This window comes from Lepus europaeus, chromosome 2 (assembly GCF_033115175.1).
Source record: "Lepus europaeus isolate LE1 chromosome 2, mLepTim1.pri, whole genome shotgun sequence".
NCBI classification, from domain to species: domain Eukaryota; kingdom Metazoa; phylum Chordata; class Mammalia; order Lagomorpha; family Leporidae; genus Lepus; species Lepus europaeus.
This window is the reverse complement of record NC_084828.1, coordinates 168,609,893-168,623,877: the sequence shown is the minus strand read 5'-3', so window position 1 is coordinate 168,623,877 and position 13,985 is coordinate 168,609,893. Positions and strand designations below refer to the sequence as shown.

Below are 13,985 nucleotides of genomic sequence, written 5' to 3'. Positions count from 1 at the left end.
TTATTTAGTTGAAAGAGTTACACAGAGAAGGAGAGGCAAAGAGAGAGAGAGAGAGAGCGAGCGAGCGCTCTTCCATCCGCTGGTTCACTTCCCAATTGGCCGCAATGGCCAGAGCTGTGCCGATCTGAAGCCAGGAGCCAGGAGCTTCCTCCAGGTCTCCCAGGCGGGAGTAGGGGCGCAAGGACTTGGCCATCCCCTACTGCTTTCCCAGGCCACAGCAGAGAGCTGCATTGGAAGTGGAGCAGCTGGGACTTGAACTGGCGTCCATATGGGATGCTGGCACTGCAGGTGGCGGCTTTACCCGCTGTGCCACAGCGCCGGCCCCGAGAACATTTCTAACACCTAAAGAAAGGAAAAAATCCTGACCAGTTCACAGTTCATCCTTCTCCCGCCAGATCACCATTGAACGGATCACCATTGAACTTATCTAAAAAAAAAAAAAGACAAAAAAAAAAGCCATTTATTTATGTATTTGAAAGGCAGAGTGACAGAGAGAAAGGGAGAGACAGAGGTCTTTTATGTGGGTCACAAGGGCCCAAGGACTCGGGCCCTCATCCAGTGACTTCCCGGGCATGTTAGCAGGAAGCTGGATTGCAAGCGGAGTCGCCAGGCCCGCAGTGTGGGCTGCTGTGGTACAGTGGCAACCCCCACCCCACCCCACCCCACCCCGCTCTCCTCTGCCTTTCCCGTGAGTGGGGTCAGGCCATGTGTAGTCCCCTGAGCCTGGCTTTTCGCTTGCTGGGGTATTTTGGGGTTCGCCCCTGGGTAGAGATCTGGCAGTCTTTCCTTCTTACGCCGAGTGTTCCATGGCGTGCTGGGGTCACATCGTTGATCTCTGTGCCAGTTGATGGAGCTTTGGATTACTTCCGGTCTCTGGCCACTGGGATGACACGGCCCTGCACGTCCACGTGCACGGACAACCTTCCCATCTCCGTGTAGTGGCCTCTCGGGACTGGAATTGCTGCGTTGTCGGCTGAGCTGACGTCTTCCCCAAGTGGCTGTACTACCTCCTGTTCCCGCCAGCAGCGTAGGTGGGTCCTGGTCCCCCACATCCGCACCTTTTGTTATACTCTTTTTATCACAGCCGTTGGAGTGGGTGTGCAATGGTTTTAATTTGCATTTAACAATGCAAACCATGACTCACGATACGCATCTTTTCGTGTGTAGTGAAGGGACACCTTTTGCCTGTTGGGTCACTTGCCTTGTGATTGAGGCGTGGGAGTTCTTCATTGGTTCTGCATGTGTGTGCCTGGCCTTCAGCCAGAGGTCGGCCACGCACCGTGGCCCGGAAGCCGTCCACCCTGCTGCTGCCGCACCTGCTTGCCGGCTGGGAGCATGTCCACATCTCAGGCCATTGTCATGCCTGCCCTGGCTCTTTCTGTCCACCAGTCTTCTCTGGGCAGGAGCAAGGCTCTCTTGGCCAGGGATATGTGGGAGGTGGCCTGCTCTGGTCATCACTGTGTTTGTGCTCAGCTGCGGGCGATATATGGATGGAGATAGATGGAGCTGCTGTCCAGCCCACAATTTTTCTCACCTGTTGGAACTCCCAATTAAATCCTTGGCCAGTCTGGGGCAGAGCGTCGGGTCTTCCAGTACACCTGCTGGTCTTGCGGCCACTTTGATGGTGTGCTGGTCTGCCCTCCAGCCAGAATGCTGGGATGGCTCGGTAGGAGCCACGCAGCCTGGCTAGTATCAAAGTTCGGAGTGGGGGGCCCAGTGCTGTGGTGTAGTGAGCTGGGAACTCCATGCAGGTCTCCCACGTGGGCAGCAGGGCTCCAACTGCTTGAGCCTTCAGCTGCTGCCTCCCCGTGTGTACAGCAGGAGGCTGGGAGCGGAGCTGAGTGATGAGTCCAGGTTCTTCAATACGGGATGCTGGCGTCTTAGCCCTCGGCCAGGTGTTCACCTCATCTGAGCTTTAACTGATATCTAAAAATATGTTCGCACATTAAAAAAAGGATTTATTTTAAAGCTAGAGGACAGACAGATAAAGATCTTTCATCCACTGGTTTACTTCCCAAATGGCTGCAATAGCAAGGGCTGGGCCATACTGGAGCCAGGAGCTTCATCCGGGTCTCCCACGTGAGTGCACGGGCCCAAGCACTCGAGACATCCTCTACTGCTTTACAAGGTATATTAGAAGAGAATTGGATTGGGAGTGGAGCAACCGGTTCATGAATCAGCACCCAGGTGGAGTGCTGGTGTTGCAGGCGGCAGCTCAACCCACTAAGCCACAACGCGGGTCCCATCACGGACATTTAAAAAGTCCAGTGAAAAATAGGAGTTCATAATTATTTGTAAGATTTAAATTCTAAAATGTAAACACTTGCGGTTATATTCTATAAATGTGTGTTTTCTGCAGATCTGTCAAATTCTAGGTGATTGTAAAACTTCCTGGTATGATTATATTGTCTTTATAATTGAGAGGCAGAAGCAAATGAGGGGAAGGTGGCGGGGTGGGGGGAAGTGGAGAAAGAAACTGCGTGAGCTCCCACCCACTGATCCCCCAAATGCCTGCGATGGCCCGGGGCCGGAGCCGGGAACTCGACGCGGGTGTCCCATGAGGTGTGGGGAGCCCACTTACTCGAGCCATCGCTGCTGCTGTTTCCCCGGGACTGCGCTGTTGGGAAGCTGGAGTCGGGCACTCTGAGACTGGAGCATTAGGCTAAGTGCCTGCCGGGTTGCATTTCTCTTTGCGTGCCTAGGTGTGCGTGCTCTACGCGTTGCTGTGGAGCGTGCGGAACGCCCCGTCTGCCCTGTCAACACCCAGTGTCTGGATGGTTTAGAACGCTCGGCTGCGAAGCCAGCTGCTGGGGTACAACCTCTCGTTAGATCTTGGTCGACTTGCCATCCTTTTGTGCTTGAAGGTTGCACCTGGAGAAAGGGGTTATACTCGCGGCTGCTTCCTAGGATGCTGTGAGGCAAGCATGCACTAATTCTGTGTGGAGTGCGCAGAAAGTGCCCAGTAAATCCTTGTACAGGGTTCAGTTGATAACCTCCAGATGCCTGAGGCCGGGCACAGTGGCCTTCGTGCAGACAGAACACACTGCATCCATTTCTCTTGATGCACTTGAGATTGGCCCTCATGCACCTGACTGTTGAATAACACTCGCCTTCTAATGCAATGCTTAGGTAGTGCATGTGTGTGTCCTGTGGTGATGAGCCCGAGGGCCCTGTGACAGTGTAGTCCGTTCTGGAGAGTGGTGGCGGCAGCGTTGGGACCCTCGGGTCACCGACGCGTAGCTGGCAGCAGGGAGATGCAAGAAGACCGCTGCGTTTTCCAGCCGTTGCCACAGGTTCCCAGAGGAAAGAAGATTCTGGACTTTGAAGCTTGGCCAGGTTTGTGTTTGCCTGGAGGGGCCGTGCCTTGGCGGTAGGATCCAGCATCTTCCTTGGCAGGAAGTTCAGCTACCAGGAGAGAAATTCTAGAAGACGTGTCCTCACGGGAGCTCTCCCGAGGTGACCAGGCCCCCTGAGGGGTGGAGCAGTCCTGTCTTTTCCTCTGTCCCCAGGTTCAGGGGTGGTGTAACCGGCTTTCCTTCATCACACCCACTCCATCCGGGCAATAAGGCCCCCTGGGGGTGTGTAGACAGCTCTCACGGGAGCCCCGCAGCTCCAGGGAGGGCATCTTCCGGAGGAGTTCCATCTGTTGGTCTCTGGGTGTGGCTGCAATCCAAGCTGAGCACTGGTTTGAGTCCCGGCTGCTCCACTGCGGGCTCGTCCTGCGGGGCCCGCACGGTCGGGGAGAGCAGGGCAATGGTCTTGTTCCACAGGAAGCACCAGGGGCAGGCTTCGGTGAACATGTCCGCCTTATTAACCACCATGTACACTTGTTAAAGGGCAGGCAGAGGGGGCGTAACTAATTCGGGGCAATACTGATTCTATAGGATGAAGCCAGTGTTAGCGCTGCTATGTTTCTCCAATCAGCTTGAAGGTCATGTAGCTTTGCAGGTGGGCCTGGGAGCAGTTTACCTGATTGGCAGAAGGCGGGGTGGGGGGAAATGTGCCTGGGGCTCCCGCCGCCTGCCAGCAGTCAGGCTAACTGCATGGGCTAGGCAGGCTGTCTCACGGGATCACCCACACGCCACTTCCAATCCAGCTGCCTGCTAATGCACACCCTGGGAGGCAGCAGGTGATGGCTCAAGTTCTTGGGCCCCTGCCGTCTACGTGGAAGACCCAGGTTGAGATCCGGGCTCTGGCTTCAGACTGGCCCAGCCCTGGCTGTTGTGGGCATTTGGGGGAGCAAACCAGCAGATGGACCATATCTCCTAGTCTGTCTCTGTGTCTCTCTGCCTTTTAAATAAAAATAAATCTATTTAAAAATGTTGACCTTGGGAGGTGAGACGGGTTCAGGGAATGATCACGGGCAATACGGATTCTGAAGGCTTAAGGTGACCTCAGGAAAGTGCACCCATGGTTTGCCCCTCCATCCTTTCACAAGTACACTTGGCTTTGCTGACTCCCCGCTCCTACCTCCTCCGGAGTGGGGGAGTTTGAGAGTTTGAGACACGTGGAGATTCTTGCTCTCAAAATTTGTGATGTTGGGGTTGGCGCCATGGCTCACTTGGTTAGTCCTCCACCTGCGGTGCCAGCATCCCATATGGGCACCGGGTTTTGGTCCCGGTTGCTCTTCTTCCAGTCCAGCTCTCTGCTGTGGCCCGGGAAGGCAGTGGAGGATGGCCCAAGTGCTTGGGCCCTGCACCCCATGGGAGACCAGGAGGAAGCACCTGGCTCCTGGCTTCAGATCAGCACAGCTCCGTCCCTGGTGGCCATTTGGGGAGTGAACCAACGGAAGGAAGACCTTTCTCTCTGTCTCTTTCTCTCTCACTGTCTATAACTCTACCTGTCAAAAAAAAAAAAAAAAAAAGATGTTGCAGCATTTGTGGGAAGAAGGGGACGGAAGGCTCCCGTGCCCTCGGGAGTCAGTGTGCGCCATGTTGCTTCCTCCAGTCTGGGTCTGCCCTGGTCAAGTCCTTTAGTGGGGTCTGGAGGTGGCGAGGGGGAGGGCTGGGACCGCGTCTTCCCAGGCCCTTGCTTCCCGTCCTTTGAATTTTCACTTGGGGGTTCAGGTGGCATGGTTCGCTTTCTGCTGGGACCAGTCTGGCTGGTGGAGTCCTCCTTCGTGCTGGTCGGCATGGCTGAGCCGCTGCCCTCTGCCCGCCCCAGCCTGCTCTTTGGTGACTCTGCTCTGACCTGGGGGGTGGATGGCAGCGGTGCGCTCTGGGTCCCGTGCAAAGTAAGCCTGTGTGTGCTTGTCCACTTGGAGAACCTGACCTGGACTCTGGTGGAACTGTCAGGCAGGTGGGGGTTGGATAACAGAGCTCCCTACGCAGATGCATGGGATGGCACCGTGGGGGTGTGGTAGCCAGTGAGTGAGAATATGTACAACTCATTAAGCACAGTGGTCCTACAGGGGGAGCAAGTGCACAGTGACTCCTGTTGTTAACAATTGACACTCTTGTTTATGACGTCAGTGATCACCCGAGGCTCTTGTCATGAGCTGCCAAGGCTATGGAAACCTCTTGAGTTGACAAATTCCTACAGGGTTTAGACAAAGCCATAGTCAAAGTGGAAGTTCTCTCTTCCCTCCAGAGAAAGGTACCTCCTTCTTTGATGGCCCCTTCTTTCCAAGGGGTCTCACTCACAGAGATCCTTGATATAGAGCCTATGTGTTTTTGAGGTGGATGTGTGTGTGGGAGTGTCATTGGGTGCATATGGGAGTGTGTGGATGTGCAGGTGTGAGTTCATGCGTGGGTGTGTGGTATTGTGAGCATGAGTGTGCAGATATGTGAGTGTGAGTGCAGGAGTGTGTGTGTGTGTGGTATCATCATGAGCATGAGTGTGGTATCATTGTGAGCATATGTGAGTGCGGGGGTGAGCCTGTGTGAGTGTGACTGTGCAGGTGTGAGTGGATGACCATGTTGTGGTATCATTGTGAGCATATGTGAGTGCGGGGGTGAGCCTGTGTGAGTGTGACTGTGCAGGTGAGAGTGGATGGGCGTGTGTGTGGTATCATCGAGAGCATACGTGAGTGTGGGTGTGCAGGGGTGAGCCTGTGTGAGTGTGATTGTGCAGGTGTGAGTGTATGACCATGTTGTGGTATCATAGAGAGCATATGTGAGTGCGGGGGTGAGCCTGTGTGAGTGTGACTGTGCAGGTGTGAGTGTATGACCATGTTGTGGTATCATAGAGAGCATATGTGAGTGCGGGGGTGAGCCTGTGTGAGTGTGACTGTGCAGGTGTGAGTGTATGACCATGTTGTGGTATCATCGAGAGCATATGTGAGTGCGGGGTGAGCCTGTGTGAGTGTGACTGTGCAGGTGTGAGTGGATGACCATGTTGTGGTATCATAGAGAGCATATGTGAGTGCGGGGGTGAGCCTGTGTGAGTGTGACTGTGCAGGTGTGAGTGTATGACCATGTTGTGGTATCATAGAGAGCATATGTGAGTGCGGGGTGAGCCTGTGTGAGTGTGACTGTGCAGGTGTGAGTGTATGACCATGTTGTGGTATCATCGAGAGCATATGTGAGTGCGGGGTGAGCCTGTGTGAGTGTGACTGTGCAGGTGTGAGTGTATGACCATGTTGTGGTATCATAGAGAGCATATGTGAGTGCGGGGGTGAGCCTGTGTGAGTGTGACTGTGCAGGTGTGAGTGTATGACCATGTTGTGGTATCATCGAGAGCATATGTGAGTGCGGGGTGAGCCTGTGTGAGTGTGACTGTGCAGGTGTGAGTGGATGACCATGTTGTGGTATCATAGAGAGCATATGTGAGTGCGGGGGTGAGCCTGTGTGAGTGTGACTGTGCAGGTGTGAGTGGATGACCATGTTGTGGTATCATAGAGAGCATATGTGAGTGCGGGGGTGAGCCTGTGTGAGTGTGTAACTGTGCAGGTGAGAGTGGATGACCATGTTGTGGTATCATAGAGAGCATATGTGAGTGCGGGGGTGAGCCTGTGTGAGTGTGTAACTGTGCAGGTGAGAGTGGATGGGCGTGTGTGTGGTATCATCGAGAGCATACGTGAGTGTGGGTGTGCAGGGGTGAGCCTGTGTGAGTGTGACTGTGCAGGTGTGAGTGCATGTGAGTGTGTGCGCGTGGTGTCACCGAGAGCATATGGGTGCCCATGTGTGGGGGTGAGCCTGTGTGAGTGTGACTGTGCAGGTGTGAGTGTATGAGTGTGATGTGGTATCACCGAGAGCATATGTGAGTGTGCCACAGTGTGCAGGGGTGAGCCCGTGTGAGTGTGCAGGAGTGAGTGTACGTGAGTGCGTGTGCGCCTCTCAGAAGCCGTGGATTAGCGTGAAGGGGAGGAGCAGGCTGTGGCCGGTCCTTGTCCCTTCCCAGGAGGGGCCTGCCGGCTGCTACAGCCCCCAGCTCTAGGCCTGGGCCAGGGTCCCACCAGAAACACCGGCCCGGTAATAACCAAGATGTTTTTCATGAGTTGGACTTCTCTGCTCATTCTTTGCTCCCCGCCCCCAGCACGTTCTTCAATTTTTAACACAGTAAAGAAAACATGCTTTCTTGTATAATTAAGCTCACCTACACAGCAGTCAACTTGTACATCACAGCTCCAAGATACTAATGAAAAAAAACAACTCTGAGTTAGGTTTGCATTACTCATTTGTCTATAAGGAAGACCCTTAAGAATGTTTCAGCGTTTTGTCTATTTCACTCAGTTTAGTGATTCCTAATGCAGAAATATGGTGAACTTTCCCATTCAGAGGGAAAATTGTGCGCTTCAAATACAGCTGCAGGCTCCAAGCAGTGGTTCCGATGGAACCATGACCTGTAGGGAGCCCGGTTTCATTTATTTGCTCCCAGGAGATGGGACCAACAGGATTTTTAATGCCCAATGGGCAGCTCTTAGCTGTCTGTGCCACAAGCTGACAGGACTTTCAAAGGCCACGGTGAAAGAAGGCTTTGCTTGTAGCCTGTGGCACGTTTGAATCAGCTCACTCCCAAATAGGAGAACAATTTTCACCATCTTTAGACAAGGAGTAAATTACTGATGACCTTCCCGAGTGCCCACGGTCCAAACCTGCGCATTTGCATTTAAACGGCTCCACAGGGCCGGGGGAACGTGCCCCTGCTCCCCATGAGACAGGAGGTCAGCATTAATGTGTCAGGTTGAGACAGGTGTTAGGAAAAATCATTAGCGTGTCCTCGTCGCCTGCTAATGTGACATCGGTTTGTTCTGTCATCCTTACTGGAAAAAAAGCGTTCAGTTCATTTCTGTGTGCGGCTTCTGAGCGATGTCCTTTGCCAGTGTGTAGCTGCGTGGCTGAACGTGCTACATTAGGAAGCTCAGGGAGAGGGGGAAGCAGCTGGTTTCCGGTTGAAAGGTGGTTAGATGCAGGCAGGAGCAAGGCACGCCTTTCTCCATCCCGGTCAGGGGCACAGAGTGGGTGGAGAGGTGGAGGAAGTTGAGGGCAGGTTGCTTTTGTCTTGTCTGAAAAGTTACGCCTTGCTTTCCTCCTTCCCCTGTGTAACCGCAGAGCGCGCAGCCCAGGGTGTGCAGGGGGCACAGGGTGCTGGGGCTGGAGCCTCATCTCCGGGACACTGGGAAGGGTGACTGTGAGTGCTGTGACTGGCCACAAGCAGTGTCTGCCGTGACCTGACCTCGGGGTCTAGTTGAAGACACCCAGCCCCAAAGAGGAGGCAGGGCCAGCGCCTAAATGACCCAGCAGTGGGCAGCTCAGAAGTGACCCTGGTTCTGCTCTCATTCAAGGAGTTTGGCTTTTAGCCCTGTGAAAGACCCAGGTGCAAATGTCAAATAAAGGACCTGAAAATAGAAACAGGAATTGAGTCTTAGCGTACTTGGTGGTCTCAGGCAGCTGCTACAGTGGTCTCGAGCTTAGTGGGCTAATTAGTTCCTGAACTGTCCATCTGTGGGAACTCCACGCGGGGCATTCTCAGCCAGCTGGTATTGGGGGGGGGGGGAAGAGGGGCGGCAACACCCAGGGTGCTCCTTCCCTTGAATGTCCTTGTTCATACCCATAATTAGTCAGCTTTTTATCACCATAACAAGATACCTAACACAAGTACTTAGGAAGGAAGGAGATTTTTTTTGGCTCACAGTTTTGGAGGTTCACAGTCCAAGATTGAACACGCGCCACTGGTTCTGCCTTCAGGCGAGGCCAGAGGAGGTATGAGGGGAGGGATCCCACGGTGAGCCAGGAAGCAGAGGGCAGCTGGGCCGGAGAGCAGGTGCTGCCCGGGGCCTGAGGACCTCCCATGAAGCCCACCTGGGAAGCACCGTAATTGGATCCAGTTTCCACCCTCTGGACCTCATCCAGCCTGTGACCTTGGGATTTCACTGTCTCCCTAAGTTGAGAGCAATACCCTGTTCAAGCCATGGCAGTAGGACTCCCAAGTCGCCTTGGGGGTTGTCTCCATTCCTGATTCTGCTGGTAGTCCAGCCATCACATCCTCCCGACAAAGAAAGCTGGCGATGTGTTTAAGCCTCACCCGCATCAGAATTGCCTGGAAGCTTGCTAAAACATGGCTTACGGGGCTCCTCCCCAAAAAGGCTCAGATTCAGCAGGTTTTGGGGGAGGGGGCGAGAGTTTACAGCAGGTGCCACATCATGTTGCTAGCTAGTGCCGAGCAAGGGACCACCCTTGGAATAGCCTCGGCCTATGACACGTATTTCTGTCTTGATACCATGGGCCTGGTGTTCATGAGACCCAGAAGTATCTCTCTTGCAGTGACTTGGGAGATGGGAGTATGAAAATGGGTAACTAGTCATGGCCAGGCCACGTGGAAAGGTAATTAAAACAGGAAGGTTTCCCAGAGAGGTTGCAGCTTGGGGTAGCTGAGACAGGGGCAGTGGTGTGCTAACGAGGTGGCTGCGCCTTACCCCTGGGAGGGGGCAGTTGGGAACTCGGTTGCCAGGTCTCATTGGTGCTGCCAGCTTTCTTAGCTAGGTGGGCGCAGGAAGGTATGGAGAGCAAAGTACTTGAAGGACACGGAGAAGGTGCTGAGGGCAGACTGGAATGAGAATCAAAGGGGAGCTTATGACTGCTGACTTGGACCAAACCTGGACGTCGGACGCAGATGAGCTGGGCCTGGGGCCTCGGGACACCTGTCCAAGGGGAGTGCTGTGTGCCTGTTGGGTTGCCATGAGGGTGGATTAGGTCAAGGTTGGGAAAGGGGGGTGGTGGTGCTTCAAGCTTAAAGGATTTTCCAATGGCCTTGTGTGTTAAGAGCTTGGCTCCAAACAGCTTTGTATGTATTTATGACCTAACAGTTCGGTTGCCATTCGAAAAATAATTAGTATTAGTTGAAAGGCAATTTTTTAAACCACAGTTACTAGTTTTGCAATTCTAACTTCCTTTGAAAGGCAGAGGGACAGACACAGAAAGAGATCTTCCATCTGTTAGTTCTCTTCCCCAAGTGCCTGCCACAGCCAGGTCTGGGCCAGGGTGAAGCCAGGAGCCGCAGACTGTCTCCCGTATGGGTGGCAGGGACCCAAGAACTTGCGCCCTCCTTTGCTGCCTCTCTCTGTGTGTGTGTGAGCAGGAGGCTGGATCAGAGGTGGGGGAGCTGGGACTTGGACCAGGCGCTCTCAATGGGATACGTGTGTCCCAGGAAGCCACTTAACTGCTGTGCTGAGTGCCCGCCCCTCATAGTTAATGGGATATGTCCATCTGTGGCCATGGCACAGCATCACACCCCTTGGGGGTCCCCTGGACATGCTGCTGCCTCTCCTCATTCTACGCCGCTGTCTGGTTTTATCCCAGCACCTACCGAGGTGCGGTGTCATTGACAGAAAGGCGGTGCGGTCTGATAGTCCAACTGCAAACCGCCCGAGTCGGCTGTGTGGACGGTACTGACCTGTGTCGGTGTCGCTGGGTCCCTCTCCAAGGTGCACAGGGTTTTGAAGTTCTCGGAGTTGATTGTCTGACTCGGGTGCTTTGGTGCGTGGAGGGGGAGCTGTGGGATCTGGTCAGATCTTGCTGTATTCGTTCCAACAGCAAGTGTGCCCCGAGTAGCTGCAAAGTGTCGGGCAGCGAGCCCGGTGGGCACACATCCCGCCTCCACGGGCGCCGGTTCTCGGCCTTCCACTCACCTGGTCACCCAGGTGGAGACCTCCAGCGGGGCCAGCGCCACTGAGGAGGCTGCTTGGCCTGGCCAGGGGACATTAACATGGCGAGAAGGGGAGGGGCCCTGGTCCAGACCCGGGAGTCTGCTGCACACCAGTGTTTGTGGGTGGAGACTGGGGGGAGGTCCAAGGGGGGAGGTTTCTCCAGCGAGTCCAGCTCCGGATTTAAAGCTGAGCTGCCCCTGTGAAGCCCAAGTTTGATTATGGGCAGCCGAGAGGGGGCCACGCCTTGGATCGGGGTTGGGGGGGGTAAGCAAGGCAGTGTTATTCGTGGTTCTGAGTCATCTTGAAAGTGGAAGAACATCTGGCTGCGGCCACCAGCCTTGACCTTGGTGAAGGGCAGGGCACCACAGTCCCCGCTCGGTCTCACCACTGGGTGTTTCCTGGATTCAGAGAGAGGCAAACAGCGGGGCCTCTCTCCTACGATGGCCCGAAGACTGGAAAGCTGACTTGAACAATTGTTTACATTTTATCTTACTTGAATGATAGAGGGACACACACACATACATACACACACACACATCTTCTATTCGCCTGTTCACTGTGGTGATGGCTGTAACAGCCAGGGTTGGGCCAGGCCAAAGCCAGGAGATTCTTCTGGGTCTCCCACAGGGGTGCAAGGGCCCACACACTGGGGCCACCTTCCGCTGCTTTCCCAACAGCCAGGAGCTGGATACAAACCCGTGCCTGTGGGGGAGGCCAGTGTTGTAGGTGAGGTTCTACCTGCTCCTCCAACACCGGCCCTGGGAGCTGGCTTGTTAAGGCACAGCAGTTGGCTTGGTTGAGGTTGGAGTTTGTTGGATGGTCATGCTATTGGGAAATGAGCTGCAGGGTGGCTTCACAGCACAGGGCCTGCTGACTTGGGCTTCTGCAGTCACCGTTCTGTGTCCCCAGGGGCCTGCTCGGGTGCCTCGGCGCGTGGATGGGGCACTGTGGGATCCGACAGGAGCCCCTCCCCACACCCATCAGGTTGTAATTAAGGACTCGTTGAGTGAAATGAGTCCAGCTGATTGACGTGGAGCCAGATGCAGGGCAGGTTCCAGAAAGGCTGTTGAGGCTGGTAACCATGTGTGCACCATCACAATTCACACAGCACGCTTGGAGCAACTGCTTCAGCTGGGGCAGCATGTGCCAAGGTCCTGTGGCAGAAAGTAACATGGTGAGGATGAGGGAGGAATGAAGAGGCCAGGGCATGTGGAGTGTAAGGCGAGAAGGCAGAGGCCCAAGGCCACAGGACGAGTTTGAGCTGCGCATGACGACATCCCCGTCCTAGCAGCGGAGGGAAATCACTTCATAGGTGATGACGAGAGAAACAGGGTGGTGCCGGGCTGCATAGACTTCCTGTTACTGGGCCATCTGCAGTTGGCCCTCTTTTCCCCGGATGCTGAGTTCAGTGTTACAGCCTCCCAGAGCAGAGAGAATTCGTGCCTGTTGGTGTCAAGAATTTCCGGAAGAGCCTGCTGGCCTGTGCTCAGGGGGCAGCAGATGCCCCTTGAGGTCCCTGGCAGGTGGCACCAGGTCCCCAGGGCGCCCGGTGTTGGTGCACTTGATCTTAGAGGCCTCGTGCGTGCCGGTGGCTCCCACAGAGGCAGGTGGGGCAGTGCGGCTTCTGGTCTGCCCTTCTGAGCTTCAATGCGGTGTCCGTGGGACCAGGCGAAGTGGTGGACGTTACACCTGCTCCGGCCTGGCCCTTGCCCACATCAGACTGTGGCGAGCTCCGTCCTGCCTTAAGAATCCTGAGCGCTCTTCCCGCCCAGGCTGATGTCCCTGGGGCCTCTGGGAGGGACTTGGGGTTTCCAGCCTGCTGGGTTGGGCGCCTCGTGTGGGCTTGAGGATGCTTTGCTGCATGGGGTCGGCGGGGGCAGGACAGTCACGTGCTCTGGTTTCTCCCCGCAGGTACTTTGTTCTGGACTTCGAGGCTGGCGTCCTGCAGTACTTCGTGAATGAGCAAAGCAAACACCAGAAGCCCCGAGGCGTGCTGTCTCTGTCCGGGGCCATCGTGTCGCTGAGCGACGAAGCCCCCCACATGCTGGTCGTGTATTCTGCCAGCGGAGAGATGTATAGATTGAGAGGTGCGTGCTCCTGGTGACCCTGCGGGCGGCTGTGTGGGCGTCACCTACAGGTGTCACGGGGTGGCTGTCTGCTTTTGGATTTTTCTCTAATAAGTCCCTTTTATCAATCTGCGGTGTTTGGAGGGCTCACTGGTGACACGGACACCACCCCTCTTAGCCATGGGGTTGATGCCTTAAGATCAGGCCCAGGCGACTTGGCACTGGGCAGCCAGCTCGCTGGACACGAGAGCTGATGCAGAGGGACAGGAGGAAGCCCTGTACTGGCTCTTGTCTCTGGTCGGTGGGCTGCTCAGCGGCAGGCGCCTGGGTCTAACTTTGGCGACATCAGTTGTTGAGCCAGCCAGGAGGGAGAGTCGAGTTACTGTATCATCCTAAGCTTCTGAGATAAATGTTTTTATTGTCAGAACCAGGGAGGAGAAGAGAACTCCGCCTGAGCTGCCTGGGAGCTAGAGCGGAAGTCTCTCCAACCAGGAAAAGCTAAGAATTGAAAACAGATTTGTAAAGATCAATACTTCTCATAAATATGTACTAGCATATCAATATTCAGTAAATCTTGCAGCTTTAACACAGGGGAACAGGTTCTCGTTTTACGTCAGTGTACCTTTGATATTAAAGCTTGGCTTCTAGAAACTCAAGAATTCCCGTCGACTCTCGGCCAAGCTAATCTCACACAAGATTCATCTCCTGGAACCTTCTATGGACTTTAGATTCCCTCAGCCGTTGGCCCTGTGGGACATCGGTCATTCGGTGTTAGGACAAGCACGACTCTGCTTTTCCCTCAACCAGAACATTTCCTACCCTGTAGCTTCCTT

General features: G+C 54.7%; 1 protein-coding gene across 2 annotated transcripts in view; it reads left to right on the top strand.

The window, feature by feature from the left end:
* Positions 1–13,985, top strand: part of OSBPL10 (oxysterol binding protein like 10) — a 302,134-nt gene that overhangs the window by 94,168 nt on the left and 193,981 nt on the right. For both annotated transcript variants that reach the window (XM_062215708.1, XM_062215700.1), the window contains exon 2: positions 12,998–13,173. In XM_062215708.1, the coding sequence (XP_062071692.1) occupies positions 12,998–13,173 (176 nt within the window). The remainder of the gene's footprint in view (positions 1–12,997; positions 13,174–13,985) is intronic.